At 28.9% G+C, this 24,427-nt stretch overlaps 1 protein-coding gene across 1 annotated transcript; it reads right to left on the reverse strand.

Annotated features, from left to right (window-relative positions):
* Positions 1 to 7,382: 7,382 nt before the first annotated feature.
* On the reverse strand, positions 7,383 to 23,138 carry LOC136979036 (galactoside alpha-(1,2)-fucosyltransferase 2-like). The gene is made up of 2 exons (XM_067274913.1): positions 22,774 to 23,138; positions 7,383 to 9,209 (listed from the first exon to the last, which is right to left on the reverse strand). The coding sequence occupies exons 1-2, from the start codon at positions 22,943 to 22,945 to the stop codon at positions 8,284 to 8,286; spliced, it is 1,098 nt and encodes a 365-aa protein (XP_067131014.1). The 5' UTR covers positions 22,946 to 23,138; the 3' UTR covers positions 7,383 to 8,283.
* Positions 23,139 to 24,427: the final 1,289 nt, after the last annotated feature.

Here is a 24,427-nt window from a genome sequence, read left to right on the forward strand (position 1 = left end):
AATTCTTAGTAATTAACTAAAGCTCTAAGAAATTCTATATGTAATTTATACAGTAAACAGTTTGAAAAGTCAATAATTTTTTTAATTTAGAGATAAAAGATAGAAAAAGAAAGTACAAGAATAATATTTACATACAACAAACATTGATACCTTAATGTAATATATATAAAAAAAAAAGATAAACAAACTACCATTTAGATATGGCTTTTAAAATATAAGTGCTGTACTATAATTCAGTAACTTTTTTCTAATTTTTATATCATTCTTATCGACAAAAGTACACTACGAAAACTGTTAATATTCGTAATACTAAATAGTTGTAATCGTTAATTAAAATTTTAATGTACCGGTATATGTTATTTGTTTACTTTAAAACTTATATTTTCACCAAAAAAGGAAACAAAATCCAGACCAAAAAAGAAATGTATTTATGCTACAGACAAAAACCAGAACCAATTGGTTTCGAAATATTCAGAAAAATGATAAATATTTTTCTGAATATGACTAAACACATTTTTTTTTCGATTGGGAATTACAAAAATATTCATATAGTTGAATATGTGTCGGCTTAATTATTATATATTATTTCTCATTCCACGAAAGCATCAAAGCATTTTTCTGCAGTTTATTTAGAAAAAAACGAATTTTAAAGTTTTGTTATATAGGTAAATTTTTTTACAATTTTTTTTATATTATTATATTTTATCTCATTTTCATGTTTATATAGTCTAAAATTTTAGAACTTCTATAGTACTTATTATAATGTCCATTTACTAAATTAGAAAGAGCTTGTTTTGTAAAGTATAAAATTATTTTTAGATTTCAAAGTTCATTAAATACCACTTAGCTAAATTAAAATAATAAAAATATAAATTTTTATTATTTTAACGTATTTAACTGTTTTTATCAGCCATCTTCAGATGGCTGTTAAAAACAGTTGAAAACGTTAGTTCTCATAATAAATTGTTTTCGTTTTAGGTGTTAGTTGCTGCTTTTATTGTATTTCATCCAGTTTGCGCTTTCTTTTAATCAATTAATAATTCCAAACAGTTAAGTGAATAGTAGACCAGTGTTTAGTAGTCTTAACTAGTAGATAAATACGGGAAGAAAAACCCGTGACTAACACTTAAATAGGAGCCAGTTTTCCATAAAAAAAAAGTCCACCCTCTTTGCAGATCGCCAAAGTGTTTCGTTGCTTTATCCAATCCAATGCAATAGATTAATCACCTTCAATATAAAACATTTAAAATTAATACTATTGTGTTTTAAAATAAATTACGCATCAATACTTTATTCTAAGTTACTTCATAAAAATTCAGGTCTTCAGTCCTCATTAATATATGAAATTTAGATGTAATTAAAGTAACATATTCAGCTCTGTCTACAGAGATGTTTAGCAGTCCAAATGCAGCTAAATTTCGTATGGTAACATTTCAAGTCACGCCGAAGACATTTCCGGATAAAAATATACTAAAATTCATCGTTATGACAGTTTTAGTTCTTTGGATCCGTTTGATATTTGGTTGTAAACACATTTAAAAAGTATTGAGGACACATTGAAAATTTTGCAGCCATGAAAGACAGTATCATATGCAGCGATATTGGCATTTAAAAATTAAACTTCTTTGCAACTTTGAAAATGTTTCATGACTTAAATTTCAAGTGCGATATATTAATTTATTAATTTCCCAATAATTCACTTAAAAATGTGGCGATAAATTGCCTTGCAATATATGAATTATTTTTATCTATAATAAACAAGATCTATTAAAATTATCTATTCATAAAATAACAGTAATTTAATGGTAAATGTTTTAAAGATGAGAGTAATACATTCACAGTAATTTACTAAGTATTTTGAGTCATTATTATATAATGTAAACACGACATAAGTCGATATTATTTCCACACGAAATTATTTAATTCTCTATCATATTAGATGTAAACTTCTTGCAATCGATATAGAGTTAATGTATTATTGATTTAATAATCCAATATATGTCAACAATTTGCGAAAGTATCGGTAGAAACGAAAATTATTACTCAGAATATATATATATGTTAATAATCAAAATCACCATAGAAAATACAATTAAGTGACCTATTCAGTTCGTAGTGTTTTATTTTTATTGAACCCAAATTCTTAATTATTTAAACGATCAAGTTTAAAAATTATTCAATAGTAAATTATTTTAATAATTTAATAGCTAAATTTAATTTATTTTAAATAAATTATAATTTACACAGTATATGATTGGATATATAATAAATTTAACAATAAAGTCTAGCGCTTGAGGCAAACGAAAAAGTTATGAACACAAATTTTATATTAATGAAAAATGATAATTTGTATTTTTCATGCAAATTAAAGCAATATAGGCGATATTAATAAATTATTAAATTGTATAATTTTGCATTATTATAGATAAAATATCAAACTCTTGGAATAGACCTGTATCTTAATTTCTTTTACTATCCTTTTTTATTCCACTAATATGAGTTATATAAATAAATGTAATGCTTATTCGTTTCGTCATAAGGCAGAATACATGATCACTATAGATAAAGGGGTTCGCGCCTCACTAACGGACTGACCGTGTGGAATTTTCTTCACGTTTGTAAATCTAAATAAGGGCCAGTTTCCCCAAAGAAAGTCCTCCCAGGAAGCATCCCCCCTTGGCAGACCGCTCACGTGTCGCGTTTCCGTATAAAAATAAACCAAACAAAACCACTATAGATAAGGTTTAAATATTGTGGAATTGGAGTCCGATGTTTTAGGGCGGAGTCAGAGTCGGTAAAATTCTTCCGACAATGACTTTGAATTTTACTATTAGTAAAATGTGAAATACAGGGTATGAAAAGAGTTTTTTGCGTTTTATTGTATTTAATTTTCTTTAAAATGATTAAAAATTAAATCAATTAACTAATAAAAATGGAATGCTTTTGGCTGATAAAAATGAAAAACACATGTGTAGTATTTTTTTATGTACTCGAAAATTTTTTCAAGGTAATTTCGTTATATCCATTTTTTTATTCTCGCCATAAATTTTACTACAATTTTTATAAAGAAATTTAAGATAAAAATGTTCAGATATTCAGTGGTATTTTTCTTATATAAAAAAAGATTGTTCTTTATTAAAAATATCGCACTAAGTCGGAGTTGAATTCTGACATTTCAAATTTGACAGAGTCGGAGTAATTTTTACCGCCTCCATACTTGGGTTTAAATATATTTAGACTACTGCAACAGAAAGAGGAAGATGATAAACAAAAGAAAAAATATATATATATATATATATATTTCAGGAGTGGCTAATCCACTGCAGTGAAAATTGACCAGAAGGCTTCATGATCGTAGTGTTCCTAAAAAAACCCCGTGAACGCAGAATACTACGTGGAGAAAATATTAAAGTCTTAAGTAGAAAGAGAAGTTTCGTTGCTACGTCTTGCTGAACTCCAGAAAGTCACAATTCACCATGATATGGCATCCACACAGCAAATTTCACCACTGCGTATCTTGAAAACTTCGATTGGCATCAATTACATCGAGAAAAAAGATAAACTGTACTTGTCAAGTCTTGATATATCGCCGATGGATTGCTATGGCTTTGGTCTTTTAAAACAACACCTCTTTCGCAGAAAAGCCAATAAAAGTGGAAGGCCTCTGAAATGTTTTCAAAGACGATTGGTCCAAAGTCGCTCAGGAAAAGTGAATGGAATGCTTCAATGCTTGGAAAAGGAGGCACAGAACTGTTAGTTCATCGAGTGGACCAAGACAATTCATCGCCAAGCCCTTTCTTTGGACCTGAACCAGACTCGCCACCTCAGCCAACTTTACTGGCCACACGCGGGTTTAGACCCGAGCCACCACATCTCAGCCCTTGAGCGGTACATATATAAGACCGGCCGCTTCGCCTAACCACCAGGCGGCGCATCGGAAGAAAAGCCGACAACGGCCATACCTTCCAACATAAACCCACGAACAAGAACAAGAACAAGAACAATTCATCGCTGAGTCATACTTTTTAATTTTTGTCCCCTATTGTCTCAAATCTCCGTAATGTAAATGTTTAAAAATGAGAATCATTCTTTGTTTATAGATATCATTACAAATAAATGAAATGTTTGATTTCTGAAATAGTCGAAAAAAATTTATTAAAAGAATAATAAATACGATTATCATAATTTAACCATTAAGATATTTGGCTGTAAACCTTTCAATATGATTTGTTTGGATAGTAACACAACTCACTTAAAAAAATGATTATTTTAATCATCCTTACAAATGAGAATGGTAATTAGGAATCTCAGTTACATGTTTAACAGTAGATTACTCCCTATGAAATTTCGGGATTTTGAGTATATATCTGAACTCAGGGGACCAAGACGAGTTCAACGATATACTACTTTTGGACCGGAGACGAAAAATAAGAAAGTTATCATACTTATTTAATGCTATCATGCAGACGGCACCATCAAGGTCTATATAAGGTCAGGACACGCGTACTGGAGCCGCCATTTTGGGACTTTTTGAGTCGCATGTTTAAAACAAACTTGTACAAGCAATCAGTTTTATACGACATTAATTAAACTAATTTATACAATTTTAGTTTAATTAATGTCGTATAAAACAGACTGCTCGTACAAGCCTGTTTTAAATATGCGACTCAAAAAGTCCCAAAATGGCGGCTCCAGTACAGTACGTGTGTCCTGACCTTATATAGACCTTGGGTACTGCAGTTGCTAGTGCCGCCATCTTGCGGTAAAGTCTGCAAACCATTAAAAAAGCACTCTGAAAGGCAAGAAATTGCACGAACAATCAAACGCCAATTCTTTTTTTTTTCTTTCGTTCAAGAACTACCGTGAATCAATAACTAGTGACGTTAAACACTCGGCGGCCTGCCGGCGGCCTCCCTCCGGGAGGTCCGTCCGGAGCGCGAATAGTCGAACGCCACCTAGTGGAAAACTAAAATGGCGTAGAATGCATTGTGAAAGGTAATAAATTGTAAATATCATTACTTTTGGACCGGAGACGAAAAATAAGAAAGTTTAGTACTGTTGAACTCGTCTCGGTCCCGAGTTCAAATATATACTCAAAGTCCTGAAATTCCATAGGAAGTAATCTATAATACAGCCTTTGATTTTGCCTAATAAAATTTTAAACAGTGAAACAAAGTATAAATCACTTCTTAAAATTTGGCTTAAAATTATAAGGTATTACTGAATGCGAAGATCAGGTCTACAGAATATGGTATCTTCCTCTTTTTAAATTACAATTATATCATTGATTACAAAGTTTACCATTAAAATTCATTTCAATTTTCATTCACTTTACCATTAAAATTTGTAAAGCGAATGAAATAGCTGTAGAATATTTAATCGATTCCTAAATAGAGCGGTATTCATTTGAATAATATGATTACATCTCATTATAACTCAAAATTATTATAAAGCAGAAAGTCTCTCACATATTTGTAGTTCGTGTTAATGTTTCAAAGGCTATAATTATTATTATTTCTAAAATTATATAATCATTAAGATTGTTTTATACAGGAATGATTTTTGGTTAATGCTTCTATTAACTTATTTATGCATTTATTGAGTTACTTTTGATATTTAAAGCAAATGTTAGTGTATGAAAATAAATACTCGTAAATTGTATCATTTAATATAAATGTACCTGAAATTTTTATTATATTTAATACAAAATGAACGCATTTCCTATTTATAAAGCACAAAAAATGCACAATGTTTTGCAGAATGTACACATTTTAGAATTTGCAGTTTAAAGAATTATTCTTATGTGAAGTTTGACTGTGCCGTTTGTACAAGTTTAATCTATATATTAAAAAAATTACTCGAAAATAAGCTACATTTGAAATTGGCTAGGTTTGAATTTGACGAGCTGCAGCAGCTGTAGTTTGCTGCGCTGCTACTTTGTTTTCCTGATTTACTGTACAGAACGCGTCGCACGACACCAGTTCTAGTACGGCTGCTCGCATATCGTGTTTTAAATACAATTTGCTCCTTTACTTTTCATTATATTTAAAGTATGTTATATTTAGCCTGTGTCCATCCCAGAAAACAGAAAAATTCAGAAATCTGACCACTTCTGGCCCCGAGCTTGACGGATACTTCGTCTGATGCTGTATAATAATTTACACAAAATTATAAAAAATTAATTTATATACAATAAATATTTATAGATCTCACGTTTCCCTGAAATTATTCCATTACGTTTTGTATCGTATCTACTATATAAAGCCGAAAAAATGGGCATTTTCTTTGTCACGGTATGCCAAAAACGGCCACTAGGGGGCGCCGCTAACAATTATTTAAATTAACAATATAAATTATTTTATATTTTTACAGTATAATACTAAATTGCAAATAAAAATAATAATATACTATGCCCCGATAGCTGCTTCGGGCCTTTTGACTTGTGTATAGGCCTATATAAAATCGATTCTTATATCAAAGGCCAATTTAATTCTTACACCTAACAAATATTTTATATAATCAATTTTGTATCACCGAAATAATTGAAACGTTGAAAAATTTTCAATTAAATTAAACATTAGTTATTGATATTTTTATCTACTTACTTGATGTATTGATACCTTACATTTTATTGAGTTTTCACTTATATATAGTCTCTCTTTCAGGTTTAATTTTATTAGAAAAGAATTTTAACCCATTGCATTTTCAATAGTATTTTATCTTTGTCACTTTCAAAAGAATAATCAATACAGTATTGCATCATACAAGTTTTATAAATCAATTTATCATGAAAAAAAGCGATTTTTTATTCTTTCATAGAGCTAGTTTTAAAATTAATATAAATATCAATAACTTAGGAAAATAAAATATACATGTATATTTATTTCCTATGTTGTTTTTCACTTTTTTTTTTTTTTTTTTTTTAAATGTAGAAAACACTCTCTCGTTGATCAAATTCACAATGTTTGAATTGCTGACATAAGTAAGATTTTAAATGGCATTTGATAAATTAATATATGCTTTTAATAGTGTGTCCAAAAATAAATGTTGTCATTGGATAGCTCACGTAAAGAATATTTTGATAAATAAAACAATTTCGTAAAATGGCATAAAATATTCCAGTCACGCAATTATCAATAAAATATTATATACGATAAAATAGTCTACTGTAATTTGATTTGTCGAAAATTCAATGAATTCAATGATTGTTATTTTCATAATAAAACTAATTTCTAGCTTGATTTAGATAAATTGTACACCTAATACTTAGTCTTAAATTGTATGCTTTTTACATGTAATTAGTGCTTTAAATTAAATGAATTATGAATATTATGGAAAATGTAATAAATATTAAATAGTTCCATTCGTTTAAATACATTAAATTATACAACAACACAGTAAAATATTTATTAAAAACATTGCACATACAATAGCTTAATGCGAAAACTGTATAGAATATATCTTGGAAAATACAACTTACATTGGCTTTTGCAATACTTTTAACAAATATTGCACGTATATTTAGTCTCTTAATCTTACAAAATATTTCAATCTCATAACATTTACAATAAATTTAATTTTCCATAAAATGTTTAAATTCAAAATTTAACAAATTCATGATTTATCCATAAATATTTGAGTTCATTTTCATTCTAACAATTAAATATATTTTCTAATTATACAAATATGAGATTATTATATAAATTACTGTATATATCGGAAATTTTTAAAATTTTATTTATAATTTTCAAGCAAAAAAAATCGAAAGTGCAGAAATACTAAGTATAGCTAAAAAAATTTTTTATACTTTCAACGATGGTTGCTTGTTAAACATTTCATATTATCGTTTGCTACCAAATTTTAAAGGTGATCTTAAAGTAATGGACGGATACATCATTATAAAAAGCATGGTTGTTTATTTGAATAGGATAAGGAAAAACTACGAATATGAGATGCAGTCATTGACTTAATTGTGTTTATAAATTAAGCACATTTTAAATGAAAGCATTACAACTTTAAATTTAAAATGCTTAATTATTTTTGGATTTAACTATAAAAAATGTTTTTTCCAAGTCGGGCATTTAAATTATTTAAATTATTAGTCCGCAGTTTGTTTTAGGCATATTCCTCGATTTCGTTCTCACATGAAATGCAAAATGTTAATAAAATATCTTTACGTATTAAAAAAATATATTTTGCAATTAATTTATCACTTGTTCTAAATAACACTCTGAAGTATTTAAATTCCATGTTCTAATGTCTCAATTTGTTAATACTTCGATTTCAACTATACCATAACCAATCCCAAAATATTTGATACCAAGGCAAATCGCACTGTTTATCCTCGTCTTCAAACCTATTTAAAACTTTAGTATTCTTAGCAGTAATATCGATCCATTCAGGCAGATAAGTTTTATTATAAGGCAAGTGATCCGTTAAGAACGTTGAATTTGGCATTAAATATTCTGCGAAATAAACAGTCTCACCACCCGCCAAATAAGCTCCCCAAAAGCCAAATGAGCCATAAGTTATAATTGTGTGATTGCACTGAGATAGAAGAGCCAAATCATAAGCTGCTTCAGGAGGAGTTGGTGCGACCACTACATCAGACCATTTAGTTAGATATTTACGACACCATCTTCGATCATCGCTAACTACTATGAAGATCACATTACTATATTTACTACGAAAATATTTGAAAGCTTCGTTAAAATAGAGTAAATTTACTTTTCGTCCGCTGTACTTTTTTAACCACTTGCAATAATCCGTTCTTCTCACATGAACACCAACAAAGATTGCTTTCGGATTCTGTTCTCTCAAAGTTGAAAGAAATGTTTGAACATAAGACACTAAAAATTCTTTAAATTGAAATTCGCTGCGAATTATATTTCTTATATGATCAAAAAACGTATATGAATTGGGAAATCCATATCCACTTAGTACATTTTTATCCGTTGGGATGTGGCTATCTTCAGGACGAAAATACGGAGCTAAAGGATAATGTCGCCTGTTACTTTCTGGAATTTCTTGAATTTCTGCAGCACTTACATAAAAATAAGGTCGGAGGTGAATCATATTACAATGTTGCACATATGGTGTACGATTATTTAGTTTAGATAATCCCAGTAAAGCTGCGTATGTTGACATTTGATTACCTAATCTGCCAGGATTACAGTATATGGTCAAGAGGGAAGGATCTTGAAAGGCATCTGCAAAAGGTAAGTCACATTGTAATAATTTGAATAAAACATTGTTATTAAAATTTATACAAAAGTTATAATAAATTTCCGTTTAAATTTTTACCTATTACTCAATGGATATTAAGTTAAATTGGTCTCGTTTAATGAAAATGTTGAAGCAGAAAGAAATCTGAGAGAGAAAACCTAATGATCGTTGCAAGAGAAAGCCTCATATCTGTCAACCAAACTTAATAATTAAGGATAAGGACGCTTAAAATGAAGGACAAACTACTTCGAGAAGGAAAACAATTTTAATATTTAAAATCAATAATATATATATTATATTGTAACTGATAATAAACATATTGTATGTTATGTTTACTAGCATACGGTTTACTATATACTAATATACAGTAACAATCAAAACATTGGGTGCACTGCCTAATAAAACAATTTTAATACAGCAAGCCAATGACAGTCCATTTCAAATGAAACAAGCAATGTCACTGGTTCGCATTAGGCTATAGCAGTTTTATAACAGTCATTAATTTATTTTATATGAGGATGTGTTTTGTATCAAGAATTATTAAATTTAATTTTCCTCGCTTCCATTCCCCCACCTTTTATTTGTAGTGTTTAATCGTTTAAGTGATGTTATGTACTGTACTCATCACTGAGTCACTCGTGACCTTTTTCAAACCATTTTTCTCTAAATAATAAATATATCAGAACCAAAAACAGCTCATGTGAGAAAGCCAATCGAAAATTCATAGGTTAGACTTTGACAGAGGTCGGGCCCTTTGTCACTATAAAATTGAATTTTACATATATACTGTATTTAGCACATTAAATGATAAATACAGTATATATCATTTAATTGAATTGTGAACATAAATTTATAAATAATATATAGTTTATATATTGTTTATTTAAGCACAATTCAATTCGAATTGGTATGATATACTGTACATCCCAGTACCGCCAAAGCACAACTGGAGGTCTAAAGAAAACAGAGTGAGTAAATACATAAATATAGCCTATTCGTTATACGGAGAAAGGAAAAAAAAACAATTTTGTAAAAACATGAGAAATCTGCAAGTGACTATATGATATAATAAATGGTAATAAGTTAGAAATAGTAAAAAATAGAATAAAATAAAAGTTAAATTTTTTTTTTAAAATCTCAAGACAATAATAGATTTATACATAAATAAAATAAAGAGCCAAAATTAGCGACACATCCAACATAATCGTATAGACAAATATATACAAAATAAATGGTTTTCCTTATTGTCCAGTGGACATTAATAAGTACAACCACTCATCACTTACGACCAGATCTTCAGCGCGGGAAATCTCCCCTCAGTTTGAGTCTCGGAAATTCCTATTCGTAGTCAGTCTCGTTCCCAAAGTCGGTCAGTATTCACTAAACAAAGCGCTCTCGCAATCTCCAAGACTTATTTCGTTTATAAGTTTGTATTTTGTTGTGCATTTTTTAGCGCAAGATGATTTATTTTGAAAATATAAACTACAACAATTACTACAGTTTTACTCTTCTCACTTTAGCAATTTCGTTAATTAGGGATGTGTAGTTTAGAGTGATTCAATAGAAATTAATGACAAATTTCTAAGTTTTTTTTGGCTTATTGAACTTCATAAATAGTATTTTATTAATTTTAATTTGGAAAAAATTCTTTGCCCACTAGCTACAGAGACGGGGAGTCTTAATAAAATTCTCAGACCTTACGACAGTATTCGGATACAGAGTAATTAAGTTATTTTGGCACAAATTATTTAAAACATCCAAAAGGTTTCAAGAATATAGTACTATTCGGGATATATCACGTAATTCTTCTTGAAGATCATTTGCATTTATATCTGATTCATTTTCGACCGAAAATATCGACTGGAGACTGGTACAATAATTTTCTAGCGTTTTGTCATCTAAATCCTTCAGATTTAAAATGTCATATAAAAACTGAACATTTTTGTTAAATTTTGTTATATGGGTTTCCAGAAGCGTGAATCATTCAGAGAATTAAGGGTAATATCCAGAATATAATTGAAAAAGTTTATTTTAAATTTACTCTCTTCTGTTAAGGGTTCATTGACAGCTTCTTCATAGTCAAATTGATGCTTTTTCCTTCTGGCTCTAACTTCAGTTTCGGCAGGAAATTCTGTACTACATTCAAGATTCTCTGCAATCTCATTATCCGCAATTTTTATCTGATCATATCCAGATTGTCTATAACTTTTCACTTTTTGTATGGTTTCTGATAACATCCTTTACACAATCTGACAAATTTATAGTTACAGATTGCAATAGCTTCGAGACTGAATTTACACTATTTCAAATAAAATATCATGCCAAAGAATTACACCACATATAAACTTGTAACTTTTAATGTTTTTTGCTAACCCTCTTGCTTTAACTTTAGTTTCTGCATCTCTGTTGACGTCTTATATTATTTGGAATAATGCATCATAGATTTCGCATAGTTGAAATTGTAAAGGTTTTAACGCATCTATTCTGCTCGACCACCTAATAGCACTCAATGGTTTTAGAGTTCATTGTGAAACATTTTTTTAGTACTTCCCAACGCTTTGGAGAGTCAGGAAAAAAGTGTAAAGTTCTTGTACAATAGAAAAAAAGTTGTTTCTGTAGAAGACGCTGCATCATTAACAACTAGATTTAAAGAATGACACGCGCAAGGCACATAAAACGCCTTTGGATATTTTTCAAGTATTCGATTTTGTACACCCTTTCTTACTCCTTTCATATTAGCTCCGTCGTCATAACCTTGTCCTCTAAGCCACTTTAACTCAAAACCTAACTTTTCCAAATGTGTCAGAATAAGTTCTGTCAAACTCTCTCTAGTTGAATCACAAGCTTCAAAAAAATAAAAAAAAAACCAAAACTAAAACCAATAAAAAATTCTTCGATTTAATATTTATTTTGAATGGAGTTAAAAGCGACAACTCTTATTGTTAATGAGAGCTGCTCAATGTGACTTACGTCTGGGGAACAATCGGCGATTATCGAAAAATATTTAGCGATTTTTGTTATTTCGACAATTTTGCTTAAATTACATTTCCCGTCAAATTTATCAGCTCATCTTGTATATTATTGCTTATCTAAGTCACAGACCATTTATCAGACTCGCGTTGAACTCTCCCGATGCGTTTTTCTGTAACTGGATCAAACTCAGAAAGCAATTCTACCAACTTTAGGAAGTTTCCGTTATTAGGCTGAAACAAATGTTCAGTTGTTCCACGTAAAGCTAAGCATTGTGAGGCCAACAGTCTAATAATTGACATAATTCCTTTTAGAACTCCCTTTCAATGCTGAATTTCTATATCCATAATTCGTTGATGCACACTAAAAAGGGATTTTTGGAAATTATCCCACGGGGGAGAGAAAGAGGGTTAACCGTTATTTTAAAAATCTCTGCTTTACTGAGCTATTTTAGATGCCTTGTTTTTCAGAAAATCGAACATATTTTCAGACCATGTAAAAATTCTCTAATTAATCTCGGAAGAGGGAGACCTAATTCTTTCACCCGGTGAAAACGGGTAAGATCGGATATAATCTAAAATCTTATTTTTCGCTATCGTTACTTTTTGCCCGAACATTGTCGGGCAAAATTGACAGCTAGCAGCCGTTTTGACATATTCCTTTCCTTAAGTTGTCATTGCATTGTCTCCAGTTTAACGTATATGAATTTAGTAAAAATAGAGCAAAAAATAACGAACGCAAAAGTAGGCAAATCCAAATATTTCCTAAGCAACTCTATCACACACAGAACGTAAAAGTAGTTCAATATTACCTAAATAACTATCATACACAGGCACACGTTCCGCACATGATATATCCAGTCCGTGCAAATCCTATTTTTTAATTCGAGTCCCTATTGTCACAACATAATCCAGTGGCGTAGCTAGGGTGGTGCGGTAGGTGCGGTCCGTACCGGGCCCGAGGGCCCCAAAATCACGAAAAAAAGACCCGAAAAATTTTTTCGGAGCTCACAAATCTGGTTCCGCACCGGTCCCAGAGAATCCTAGCTACGCCACTGACATAATCCTTTTCAATGATAATAAGCAACTACAATTGCTGTAAAAAACTAATTCTTTTACCTGATCTACTTTTTAAACACAAAAAACTGAACTAGTATAAATGCAAAAATATTACACTGATACAGATATATATCTGATTTAAACACAGCACAGCCTCTTGCTACTTCTCGAGACAAACTAACGTTAAAATCAAATATTGTCAATAATTTAAGCTCAAAGCAGAACTATCAACACATTACACGTGCAATTGTCTTTTATGATAATTGCCGTCTCAGCTTTTAGGAGTGATCGCACGGTATATTACAAACAAAAACAACAGCTTTGTGCTGTCACGTCAAAAGCCTTTAGGCGAGCGCTCGCCAACAATGCACATGAACCAGAAACTAAAATCAAAGTGTACCGAAAGCGCTTAGGCAGAAACGTGCAATAAATCATAAAGCGTATACATCAATATCTGAATAACATAGACCAATATAGAAAAGCGTTACGTAAAAATTTTTAATTATTGAATTGTTCAAATAATATTTTAATTTCGCTGCTTATGCCGCCCTCTTACGGTCCCGCCTGATGCGGCCGCCTCTCTGCATCATAGCACAGCACGGCCCTGGTTACACCCGTGACTCTTACCCGTAAAGTATTTCTATTTCTTCGCAGTCATCTTCCTTACCCGGACCCTTTACAGCTCCTGATAGCCCTGCTGATAACTTTTATGACGACTCATGATCTGGAACCATTTTGGCTTCAACGCTTTGAAGGATTCAATGACTAAAATATTAATCTGAGTGACTTTTTTAAATGAATAAACTAATTTTTTCGTTCAGTAAATTTTAAAAATACAATCAACAAAAATAGTCATGTTATATGCAAGAAATGCAAATTAAAGCAAAGTTAACAAGTTGAAGTTTCTTTTACAAGCTGGAGTTTTCTTTATCAAGAATAAGTAGAACAATTCGCTTAACGACAAATTCATAGGAACGGAACTCTGTCGTTAAGCGAGAAGTGCCTGTAAAACTATGAAAAACAAACCAAAAGGCATGAGACCTCGTTTTACAGTCAGACAATCAAATAAAAGAAACAAGTAATAACAAACGTAATCAGCAAATACATATCATTGGACAAGAAGCAAATAAAGCTGTAGGAAACAAAGAATAAATCAGCACAAAGAAAGAGTAATGAGCACATATGAGATGAGACTTCATACAAAGCCTGGGACAACGGTCTGCTTGAAATTCAGATTATAAAGTCTCTCCAGAGAAGCGTTCTAGAATCCGAGAGCTCTCCTCCAGAGCTTTCTGGGGTGCAGTGATGCTTGGTTCATTACGAATATCATCCAACAAAGGGAATACAAAAAATAGTATTGCCATCTTCAACGTTGCAAATGTGGTAGTTTGTAATATTGAAGATGGTAACAGCCAGAAAAGCCAAAAGGACTGTCGTATGCGTTATGCTCTACATCGGAAAGGCATTTATTTATCTTAATTAAATAATATATAACTGAGTTTTGCATAAAAGCTAATTATATAATTTCGTCTGTGTAGCTCATTCATAATGACACTACCTAAACGCAATTAAAATGACGATGGTACAACAAAGCAAAATGCGTTGAAATCTCGCGAATCGCGGAACAGTTGAAAGGTCTGACAAAGCATGTTGCCATAAAATTCTAAATCTCAAGAGAATAAAATAATTTACGATGTACAGTACGACAAAGTTTAACTGTACCTTATATCACAAAATGGCATCCGAACGATCGATTTTAAACACTAAAAAAAAGCATATTCGAAAACGAGTAAAATGTTTTATTTCTTTAAAATTTTAATAATCGATGTTAATGCGTAAATTAACTGAATATATAAATAAATTGTTTAACAATGTTTACAGAAAATTGTTTTAAATTATACAAAATGCGAAGCGTGTCACAAAGCAACAATGAAATTAAAAATTTTTTAAATTCATTCTGAGCATGCTCAATTAGTACGGAGTTCACGGAGCGAACAAGAATTGTTTTAACAATATGGCGTCTATCAACCACGTGTTAATAAAATATTCCATTTCCTCAAACTTTTTATTCTCGTGATATATTTTCATTTATGTATTATGTGTAGAATTTATGTATTGTGAAGTCAATGTTTCTGGTGTAAAGGACTAGGCAAAACGAATTCTTCGCACGAAACAGCGACAATTTTTTCATTATTTTTTTCCAAATTAGACAGTATAATCAGACAATATAAATCAATACAGTAGATGTTTTTTATTATTGCTAACCAATTTATTAATAAATTTACTTTTTGAAAGATAAAAAGGCAAGGATTTGTCAAAGATTTTCCTATAGGTTTATAATTAAAATCATCGCAATTCTCTTAAACCGTAACAATAAATTGTTAGCTTAAAAATTAACGTCTGCTATAATAATTTTCTTTCGAGATTTAACGGCGTCCACCTTCAAAATGCTAAAAACAAGTTTCGCTAGTGTTCTATCACGTGACCAAACGATCTATAGAGTTTGAAAGTAAAAGCAGCGTGGATAGATTCGCTCAGGATACAACACATCGACTTAGTGGCGTCTCCTGGATAATTTGTCGTCGTCTTGTCGGACGTGTTGTAAGCCTACGTCATAAAATTTTTTATCGATTATATCTGGAGCGTATTGTTAAATATTTTATAAATTTTGTACGTATTTATTTAAACATCAAACATATTCAGCGCGATATGAAGTATTTAATCTAGGCATACACAGTTCATAAATAATGCTGATGAACTTTAAAACGTAGATAATGACGTATATAGAATCACAATAAACACAACTATATTTGCTAAAAATTCAACGCCAGAAAACAAACGCGGATGAAAAGATACAATGTTACGTGATACATCTAAGGTTAAATACAGAATTTCTCTTTCCGTGTCATATGGTAACTTATACGTTACAGGTTAATAACTGATAGTAAATTTTTAATGAGATTGCTGTTTAGGCTACATATTCGATCGTGTTACACTCGTCGTGTTTTTAATTTCCAAGGGCGGGCCTAGTGTGAAAAATATCAGCCAAAGTCAACCATTTTAATATTGGTGAAATACGATAGGGATTTCAGTCGAACAGACTTTTCCTAGAAATATGAATCGTAAAAATATATTAAATTTCTTGTTTTTCTTTTTTTCTTTAATGTCAAAAACGAAAACGCTGTTAGTATTGGAAAAGTTTTATTGATCGATGTAAACTATCTTTCAATTTGATGATTATTAAGTTTTATAACTGTTTATATAATGTAATCGCCAAGTATCGTATGAAATTTAAAGATGAGTTCATTAAAAAATATTAAAAGATGAATTTTTTAAATCATCTCGTGCATTTGTTCGATGAATCGCTTTATTTTATCGTTGCATTATTAAACACAGTAATTTTTCGAATATAGGGAAGAGACTCTGAGATATGATTAAAAATTCAGATTAAATTTTTATATGAAACATTATGTCATCAAAATGATTAGTTCACGAGATTCTAAGTTGATAATTTTCCTTCGATTTATTACTAATTTGGCTAATTATTACAAGGAAGAGTTTTTGTCAAATGCCAAACGTCAAAAATGTATTCCAAATAACTATTAAATGTTCAATTGTTGGAGTAGAATGTCGAAAATTTTAACAACTTTAAATAAAATAAAACTTAAGTTTATATATATTCTATATAAATTACAAAATGATTTATCTGAATACCATTTAATTGAATACACAAACTGCGCTTTTCTAAATCATGGAAAACCAGTATTAACACTTAAGCATTACAAATGCACCCCTTCAGATGCCCGTTGTGTATAGAGACTTGATTAATACGAGCTCTTATTGTAAGTTAATTTAATATTTTATAAATACAACTTCTCCCATATAAATAATTAAATCGTTTTCTTTGATAAGAGAATTCATTCTATTCTTTTTTTCATTCTCTGATAGTCTATATAGTGATTAAGCATATTTTGCTATGACTTCATTCTATAATGAAGTCATTCTCTATAAAGATCTATGTGCAAATAAATTTTCTAAAAAATATTTTGTTACACTTGATAATTTAATAATACATAATGCATAATTTAAAAACAAAAAACACGCACTTCCTATTTATTGAAAATACGGATAATTCACTAATTTCCATCAATAATTAAGTGATAAAAATATTCTATTAACAAATACTTGCTTATGCCATATTCTATTTTAAATGTAAATACAGCACTCTTTCGAAAACTTATATATCCGTATATCGTGTGTTGAAGCAACAACTGAATCGTAACCATATAAAAATTAAGAAGTTTATTTAGAAAAATAAAAATTTTTTAAATAAAAGAATTAAGAACCAAGATGTAATAGAGATAATTTGTTTCCCTGAGATCCTTTCCCTTCTAATAAGTCATTTAGACTTTTCCTATCCATTCAAAAACAAGTTAAATTCTTAACAGTACGAAACCCTTGACTAATTTCACTCTGCTATCGAACCTATAATAACGCCTATGTAATAGATTCTTGTCCCAGATATTTATTTGGCACTATTAGTCGAACAGTTAACAAGCTTAGATTAATGTGAAATAAACAACAACGAGGTTAAAAAATATTTAAACTGATTTTTAAAAAATCAAGCATGAGGGATCCGCAAGGTTAAAAGTGAACACTTATCTACATGAATATACAGTACTTTAATTTCGTATATGTATGAAATAAGCATATATATATATATATATATATATATATATATTATATATGTTTATTAAACCTATATAGTGAGTGAGTATGTGTGTGTATTATAACAATTAATAAAATTAATTTTAAAAAAGCTTATTCTTCGATTCACGTGAGAAAAACTCATTTGTTCACACTTATTAATTCATAGCTTTCACTTAAAATCTTAAGCAACAATGATTTCCTTCTATTATAGCATACTACTTAGAAACTTTCTAAAATGCTAAGGATTTAATTAGTGATTCTTGCAGTTTACTGATTACAGAGTTTCATTTCAAAAGCGTTTTCATAGCCTCTCATTTCATATTTTGACAATTTTATACTCCAGATATTTTAATGGATTTATTTATATTAATTACACGTTTTGCTTTTTCGGAAGTGTTAGATTAATATAGTTAATGCAGTTTATATCGCTACATTCTGGTACAGAAAGCATTCTTTCCATCAATGTCGCACGCCTGTTAACAACGTTAGAGCTCTTGCCGCATTTCTTCCCTTCCAGATTTTAAAAACATTTATATATAATCTTACAAGAAATATAATATAATTTAAAAATGTATTTTATTGCTTCTATTATATTATTCGTTTTAAGTAATATAGGTTTTAATTTCGTAAAAATATTTTATGGAAGGTGATTTTAGTTGTCTTTGCCTTTTTATTTTTCCGTTGTGTAAATGAACTTTCTACTTTTATTTCTTGAATTCGCTATTTATCCATCCATTATTACAAATCATATCTAAGGAAGATTATATATATATATATATATATATAATAGAATGAAATATAGGCTATGACTACATTGGTTACAAAGGTTAATTACTACGCATCGATTATTTAAGTGGAATATAAACTTAAATTATTTATTAATAAACATAGTATAATTTCTTTTAACAGATGCAAAAAGAAATGAGTGAGGAATACATATAGTTTATTAAAACTTAAAAATTCTTATTGTCTCCAAGCACAGTAAGAAAAACGTTTAGTAGTATAAATATTTATACCTAATTTTCTCTCTCGAAAATTGAATTAGCTAATAAAATCTAAACAAAGCTTGATTACATTTTATCTAAATTACATTTAAGTCAAAAAATTAAGTCACTCTGTTCTCTTTTAAATGAAAAGCGTTAAATAAACTTTAAAATGTTTAACTGTGTGCCATTCAAATATTCAAAAATTACGAATTCTACGATAAATCAAATATTTGCCCCGAAATGACTAAGTATTTAAGATAACACAAATATTCAGAATATGAAAAGTCATGCCATGATATGCCAAAGATATCTAACAGTATACTAAAAACAACTTCGATAAATTTCAATTTTTCACTTTTGGTTTATCATAGTTCTATACGAAATTACCACCAAAGTTAATTTTGATAATTCGTAAAATCCTGTCAAATTTTTAAATCATGTAATCATATTCCCAATCAATCCCAAACAATGGAGAAACTAACTGATTTACTAATGTTTATAATAACTCGAGCAATCTCTGAAGTCGAATTTTCCGTTAAGATGGATAATTCTTAGAAGTAGACTTATAGAATATGCACGTATACATTTTTAATACGTTAGTCAGAAGTTAATGATCTCAGCTACATAATTTTCTACGCTAATTATTATATATAATCAGCATTAAGTTAGATTAATATTTATCGTAATAAAGTTTGATCGATTAGTAATGTCCAAACAGAAAGATCGAAAGCCTGACGTATAAGCAAGTGAAACTATTTCAATCACAAATACATACAAAAGCAAGGCTACAATTACGTATTGGTTTTTCTTGACTATTAATTTGGAAGTTTTTATTAAATTAAATGACCTATTTAATAAGGCTCCGAAGAAATCCTCTTACTGACTCTTGCTGAAACTAGTTAATAAATCCCTAGTAGATACGGATTGTGAATGAAGTTCGATGACGATAAGTAGTCACTATACTAAATATATTCTATTGTCTAATTTGTGGCGAATCAGGTGATTAATCAACTAATTAAATCACTAAGTTAAAGTCCAATCTTAGATTGTAACTTCGGCAAGAATGCTTTTGCATTTTCGTTTTTTTCTATTATTTTCAAAATTCATAAGTTTAATACGATAACATTTATTGTTTCAGATGTTTGTTGTATCGATTTTCTTTAATACGTGTTTATGTACATTTTGATATATTTATTGATATATTAGTTAATGGCTGGAGACTAATAGCCTACACTTATGCAAACAAAAATGTATAGTATTCGTGTTTAACGTAGATGTATTAGTTTCACAACATTCGATGATAATTATACACGATTTTGTCATTAAATATTTATTCTTTTTGAAATTTTCTATACTCTTCATTTTTAATGTTTGTTTTAAATAAACTGTATAAGCAGCAGAAATAAAGTGTAAAAATTAAACTGAAAAAGCCCTGAGGTCATACTTGGCGCTGTTTTGGAGATAGAATGCTCGTATATATACGTTCTGTACAGAACCAACACTTTATATTGTTCAGGATATCTTGCATAAATTCCGTGACACACTTCGCTCGAGATGCTACGTTATCTAGACTAAATCAAGATTTCTCAATTTTCTTTCTTTTTTCCAACTTAAAAGCAATTCATAAACATTATCCAAATATTAATCATTTTAAAATGATTTTTATTTCAGAAGTTTTATAAATATCGCTAAATAATTTAATTACTACTTCGATTAATATAAATTTAACATTTAGCTTTAATTTATTTTTAGAATACAAAATATAGTATACAACTTTGATGATAATAAATCAAAGGCAGAATTCACTTATGAGTAATAAATTTAATCTGATCGAGTATCTCAAATGACTGAAATTTTATTTCAATTTGAATAAATAAATTCATTTAAATTAAAAGCATATTCTAAATCAGATAAACATGTTAACAAATTGAAAAAGCAAATATGAAACTTGAATAGATTAGTTTATTGTTAATATATCAAATCGAATTTATTCTGTTAAAGAAATGATTCACGTACCATTGTACCAATTTATACAGCTAATTGTTTATCTAAATATGATATTTTTGTTAAGAAAAAATTTGTTTCGTGGAACATTAAGTATGTGAATATTACAAGCTCTGTTACTGACTAAATTTGTCTATTAAAGTTCAATAAGACCTACTATATAGTGACAAAGATGAGTATTTCACTTAGTATTTTTTCACCAGCCATTGCATAAACTACAAAAAAGCTAAAAATATAAGAATAAAGATTTGGCTTTTATTTATAAATTAATATAGTACAAGTCAACTTAATTACATTCATTTGAAATTAAATTTTAATAACTTTTTTCAACAATTTCAAATAAGTGATTCCTTCAAAATTCACATTTTCTTCTTTGTATTTAAGTTTTGACGTTATTACAAATATATATATATAATATATATATATCTTTTAAATTAAAAAAATATATATATATACTAAACTGTAAAAATGAATTATGTCAGAAAATAAGAAAAATATAATCCGCAATAATCAAATCATGTCATCAAATGTGATCGAACAACAAGACATTTCTGAACAATTTTGAACTGAATAAGCACGATTGGTGAAGATATAATAATAAATTTTAAAAAGTATATGTTCTATGAAAATTTAAATGCGGTTAATTTAATTTTAGTTAAGTAAATAAAATTGGAACAAAGTTGCAAATCACAAGGTTTTGACATAAAAAAAAGAAAATTAAATTTTTTTTAAAAAAAAAAAATAATAATTTAATGATTATAATTTGTATAAATTGTATAATTAGTTAATATTTAACAAATCCAAATTTAAAAAGCGTGTTAATAATTAGCACTTTTTAAAATAAACAATTTTAAAATATATTTTAAAACTGATATATTTATTATAAATTTATTGTAAAGCTATATTTTGTTATTCATTCTTCTCGTGATAAAATCACAAAACTTTTACTAAAAACTTCATCAATTTATACTGGATTTCAATATATTTTTCAAACTATCAACTTGACTATCTTTATAGAGATTCATATCTGAAACAGAATTCTTACTGTAAAAATTTCGAACATATTTACATACATATTTAATTGACTAATAATTAAAAAAAGCAGAGCATATTTCTTAAAAAAAATTCTAAACTAATTTTAACAATTACGTATATTTAGTTCACACTGTAAAAAAAATGTACTTGATTAAATTCTATTTTTATAAGAAAATGATTACGATGTGTTTCGCTTAGTTTTATTAAAATTAAATTGATTTCAGGACTCAAAGCTTAAATTAATAATATGAAAACCATTCATATTTTAAAATTTCCATTTAGAATAATTTAATCATAAACGGAAGGAAAGGAAATTCGCTAAAAGCAATAAAAATGTTTATTTCTAGTCCGGTTATTTTTAGTAGACAAAAATTATATTTTTAATGAAGTCACGTGCAAATACGTAACACTCTGTGCTACGTGCGAAAACTTTCACACGTGATATACACTATTAAGTAACTTAAAATCATGACTACAATTATCTTCTAATGTTAATTATCAAAATAAATTTACAAGAAGGATGAAATGAGTGGAAGTTGTTTTCAGATACAATACAAATCGAGTGTAAGTAGCGAAAGGTTAAGCACGAGAAAAAACCATTGAAGTATTGTCAGTTTTAATTGAGTAATACTTAAACAAACGTGAGACCTATTTCTCAACTTGAAATAAGACTGTATTTTAAATACGTAATAAAGCGACTTCCTCAAGAAAATAAAAAAAAAAGTTAAACCATCGACCTCACAGCTGTTAAAGTATTTTTTTTTTTTTAATAAAAGTATTCTTACCTTGTTTAATATGATACCATTGATGCCAGTTGTTAGTCGAATGTACAAATAACCATCCGACAAACAACAAACCCGTAATAAATGCAGCAGTTAACAAACGTGAATGACGGGGAAAAAACTTCCTTGTCGTTTTAAAAATTCTTGCGAGTAGTGATGGATAGGAACCGTGCATCGCAGTCAAAACACACTTTAAAACATTTGATAAAATTTACTAGAACTTGGAAATAACACAAGAAAGTGAACAAATTTGCGAAGGAGAAACATAACATTCTACTAGACAAGATAAATTTCTTAACTACACTCGCTACGACCAATGTCAAAGGATGGATGCCCACTAGAGACATCTAGCGGTTGTTTTCTAACTATTGTTGTGTTGTAAATGTTTTCTTGGTATATTGCCAATTCGTAATTTATTTAATATTTTATTCGATTGTATGTGCATGAATTCTAGTTTTATGCACAGTAAGCGTAGTATAGGATCTACGATCGAATAATAACACAAAAATGCTTTCCAATGACAGGCCATTGACCTAACCAGCTCATCATTTCTCTTCACAAGTAATAAATGCTAATAATAGTGCAGATTCATAACTTTAAATCAAATATACTTTAATTAATTTTAATATTCTTCTTTTAATTCATAGAAAGAATTATTTAATATTAAACAAATTTTAAAAATTAAAAAAAATCAATTATTGTTAATGCTGCAGTTTTAATAATGGCTATCAATAACAACGATCTGTAACGTCGTTAATGCTTGATTAAATTTCTGATTAATATTGCTGAAACACAAAACAATTGACTTAAAAAACTTTTTGAATGGGAACTATTTTCTTAATTTGCTATGGTTTATTTTTAAATACATAAAATTTTTTAAATTGGAATTAGAATACAAAAATATTAAAACAAATGAAAAATTTATAAATAATTTTACTCGTTATGTAAAATTAAAAGTTAAAATTAGTTAGCTTATTTGTTTAGAGTTACTATTTAAACATTGAAATAAAGCAATAAGTTGTTATTAATTTTATAAAATACTATATTTATTTCAAAAATTTGTGTTTAGTAAATCTTTTTATAGTTTATAAGAGTTATAAACTTATATCCAGAGTTCGGCAAAGCTCAGTTCGATACATCTTTATATGTTAAAGAGGTGAGGGAGAGTGATATTTTTACATAGTTAAATGACCTCCATTTTACGAGTAATCATTCGTATTAGTAATTTTATGCAAATCTGAAAGCATAAAGGTAATAGTAGCAACTATTAGAGATGAAAGCAAATAAAGAATGCCGGAAAAGCCTAGCAACAACGTTGTCAACTTTTTTAGAAGAAGAGAATTATTAAAAGTAATAGAAAGCAATATTTTAAAATGTAAAGTGTACAGTAGAGCCCCGATGATTCGAAGTGGACGGGACGGGAAAGGCTCTTCCGATTTTTCTTATTATTCTGTATATTCCGAGATTTTTGAAATTCGAAGTAGTCTATGTTATCTGATTGGGCTGAGGTTGAAGCAAGTTTATATATAACTTATATATTATATTATATTTTTATATTTTAGATGGAGTATTATGATGTCATTGATCCCTTAATCCCTTCTATATTCACTTGTCAAAATGTTGATGGAAATCAACTGAGAGAAAAAAGGGCGTGGTT

The sequence above is a fragment of the Centruroides vittatus genome, unplaced genomic scaffold (genome assembly GCF_030686945.1).
Source record: "Centruroides vittatus isolate TY-2023 unplaced genomic scaffold, ASM3068694v2 contig_575, whole genome shotgun sequence".
In the NCBI taxonomy this organism is placed as follows: domain Eukaryota; kingdom Metazoa; phylum Arthropoda; class Arachnida; order Scorpiones; family Buthidae; genus Centruroides; species Centruroides vittatus.

Excerpts from the sequence above, each read along its gene's own strand:
- LOC136979036 (XM_067274913.1), bottom strand. The coding sequence starts at position 22,945 with ATGCACGGTTCCTATCCATCACTACTCGCAAGAATTTTTAAAACGACA. Across the intron at positions 9,210-22,773 it reads ATGGTATCATATTAAACAAG|ATGCCTTTCAAGATCCTTCC; the intron begins GTAAGAATACTT and ends TACCTTTTGCAG.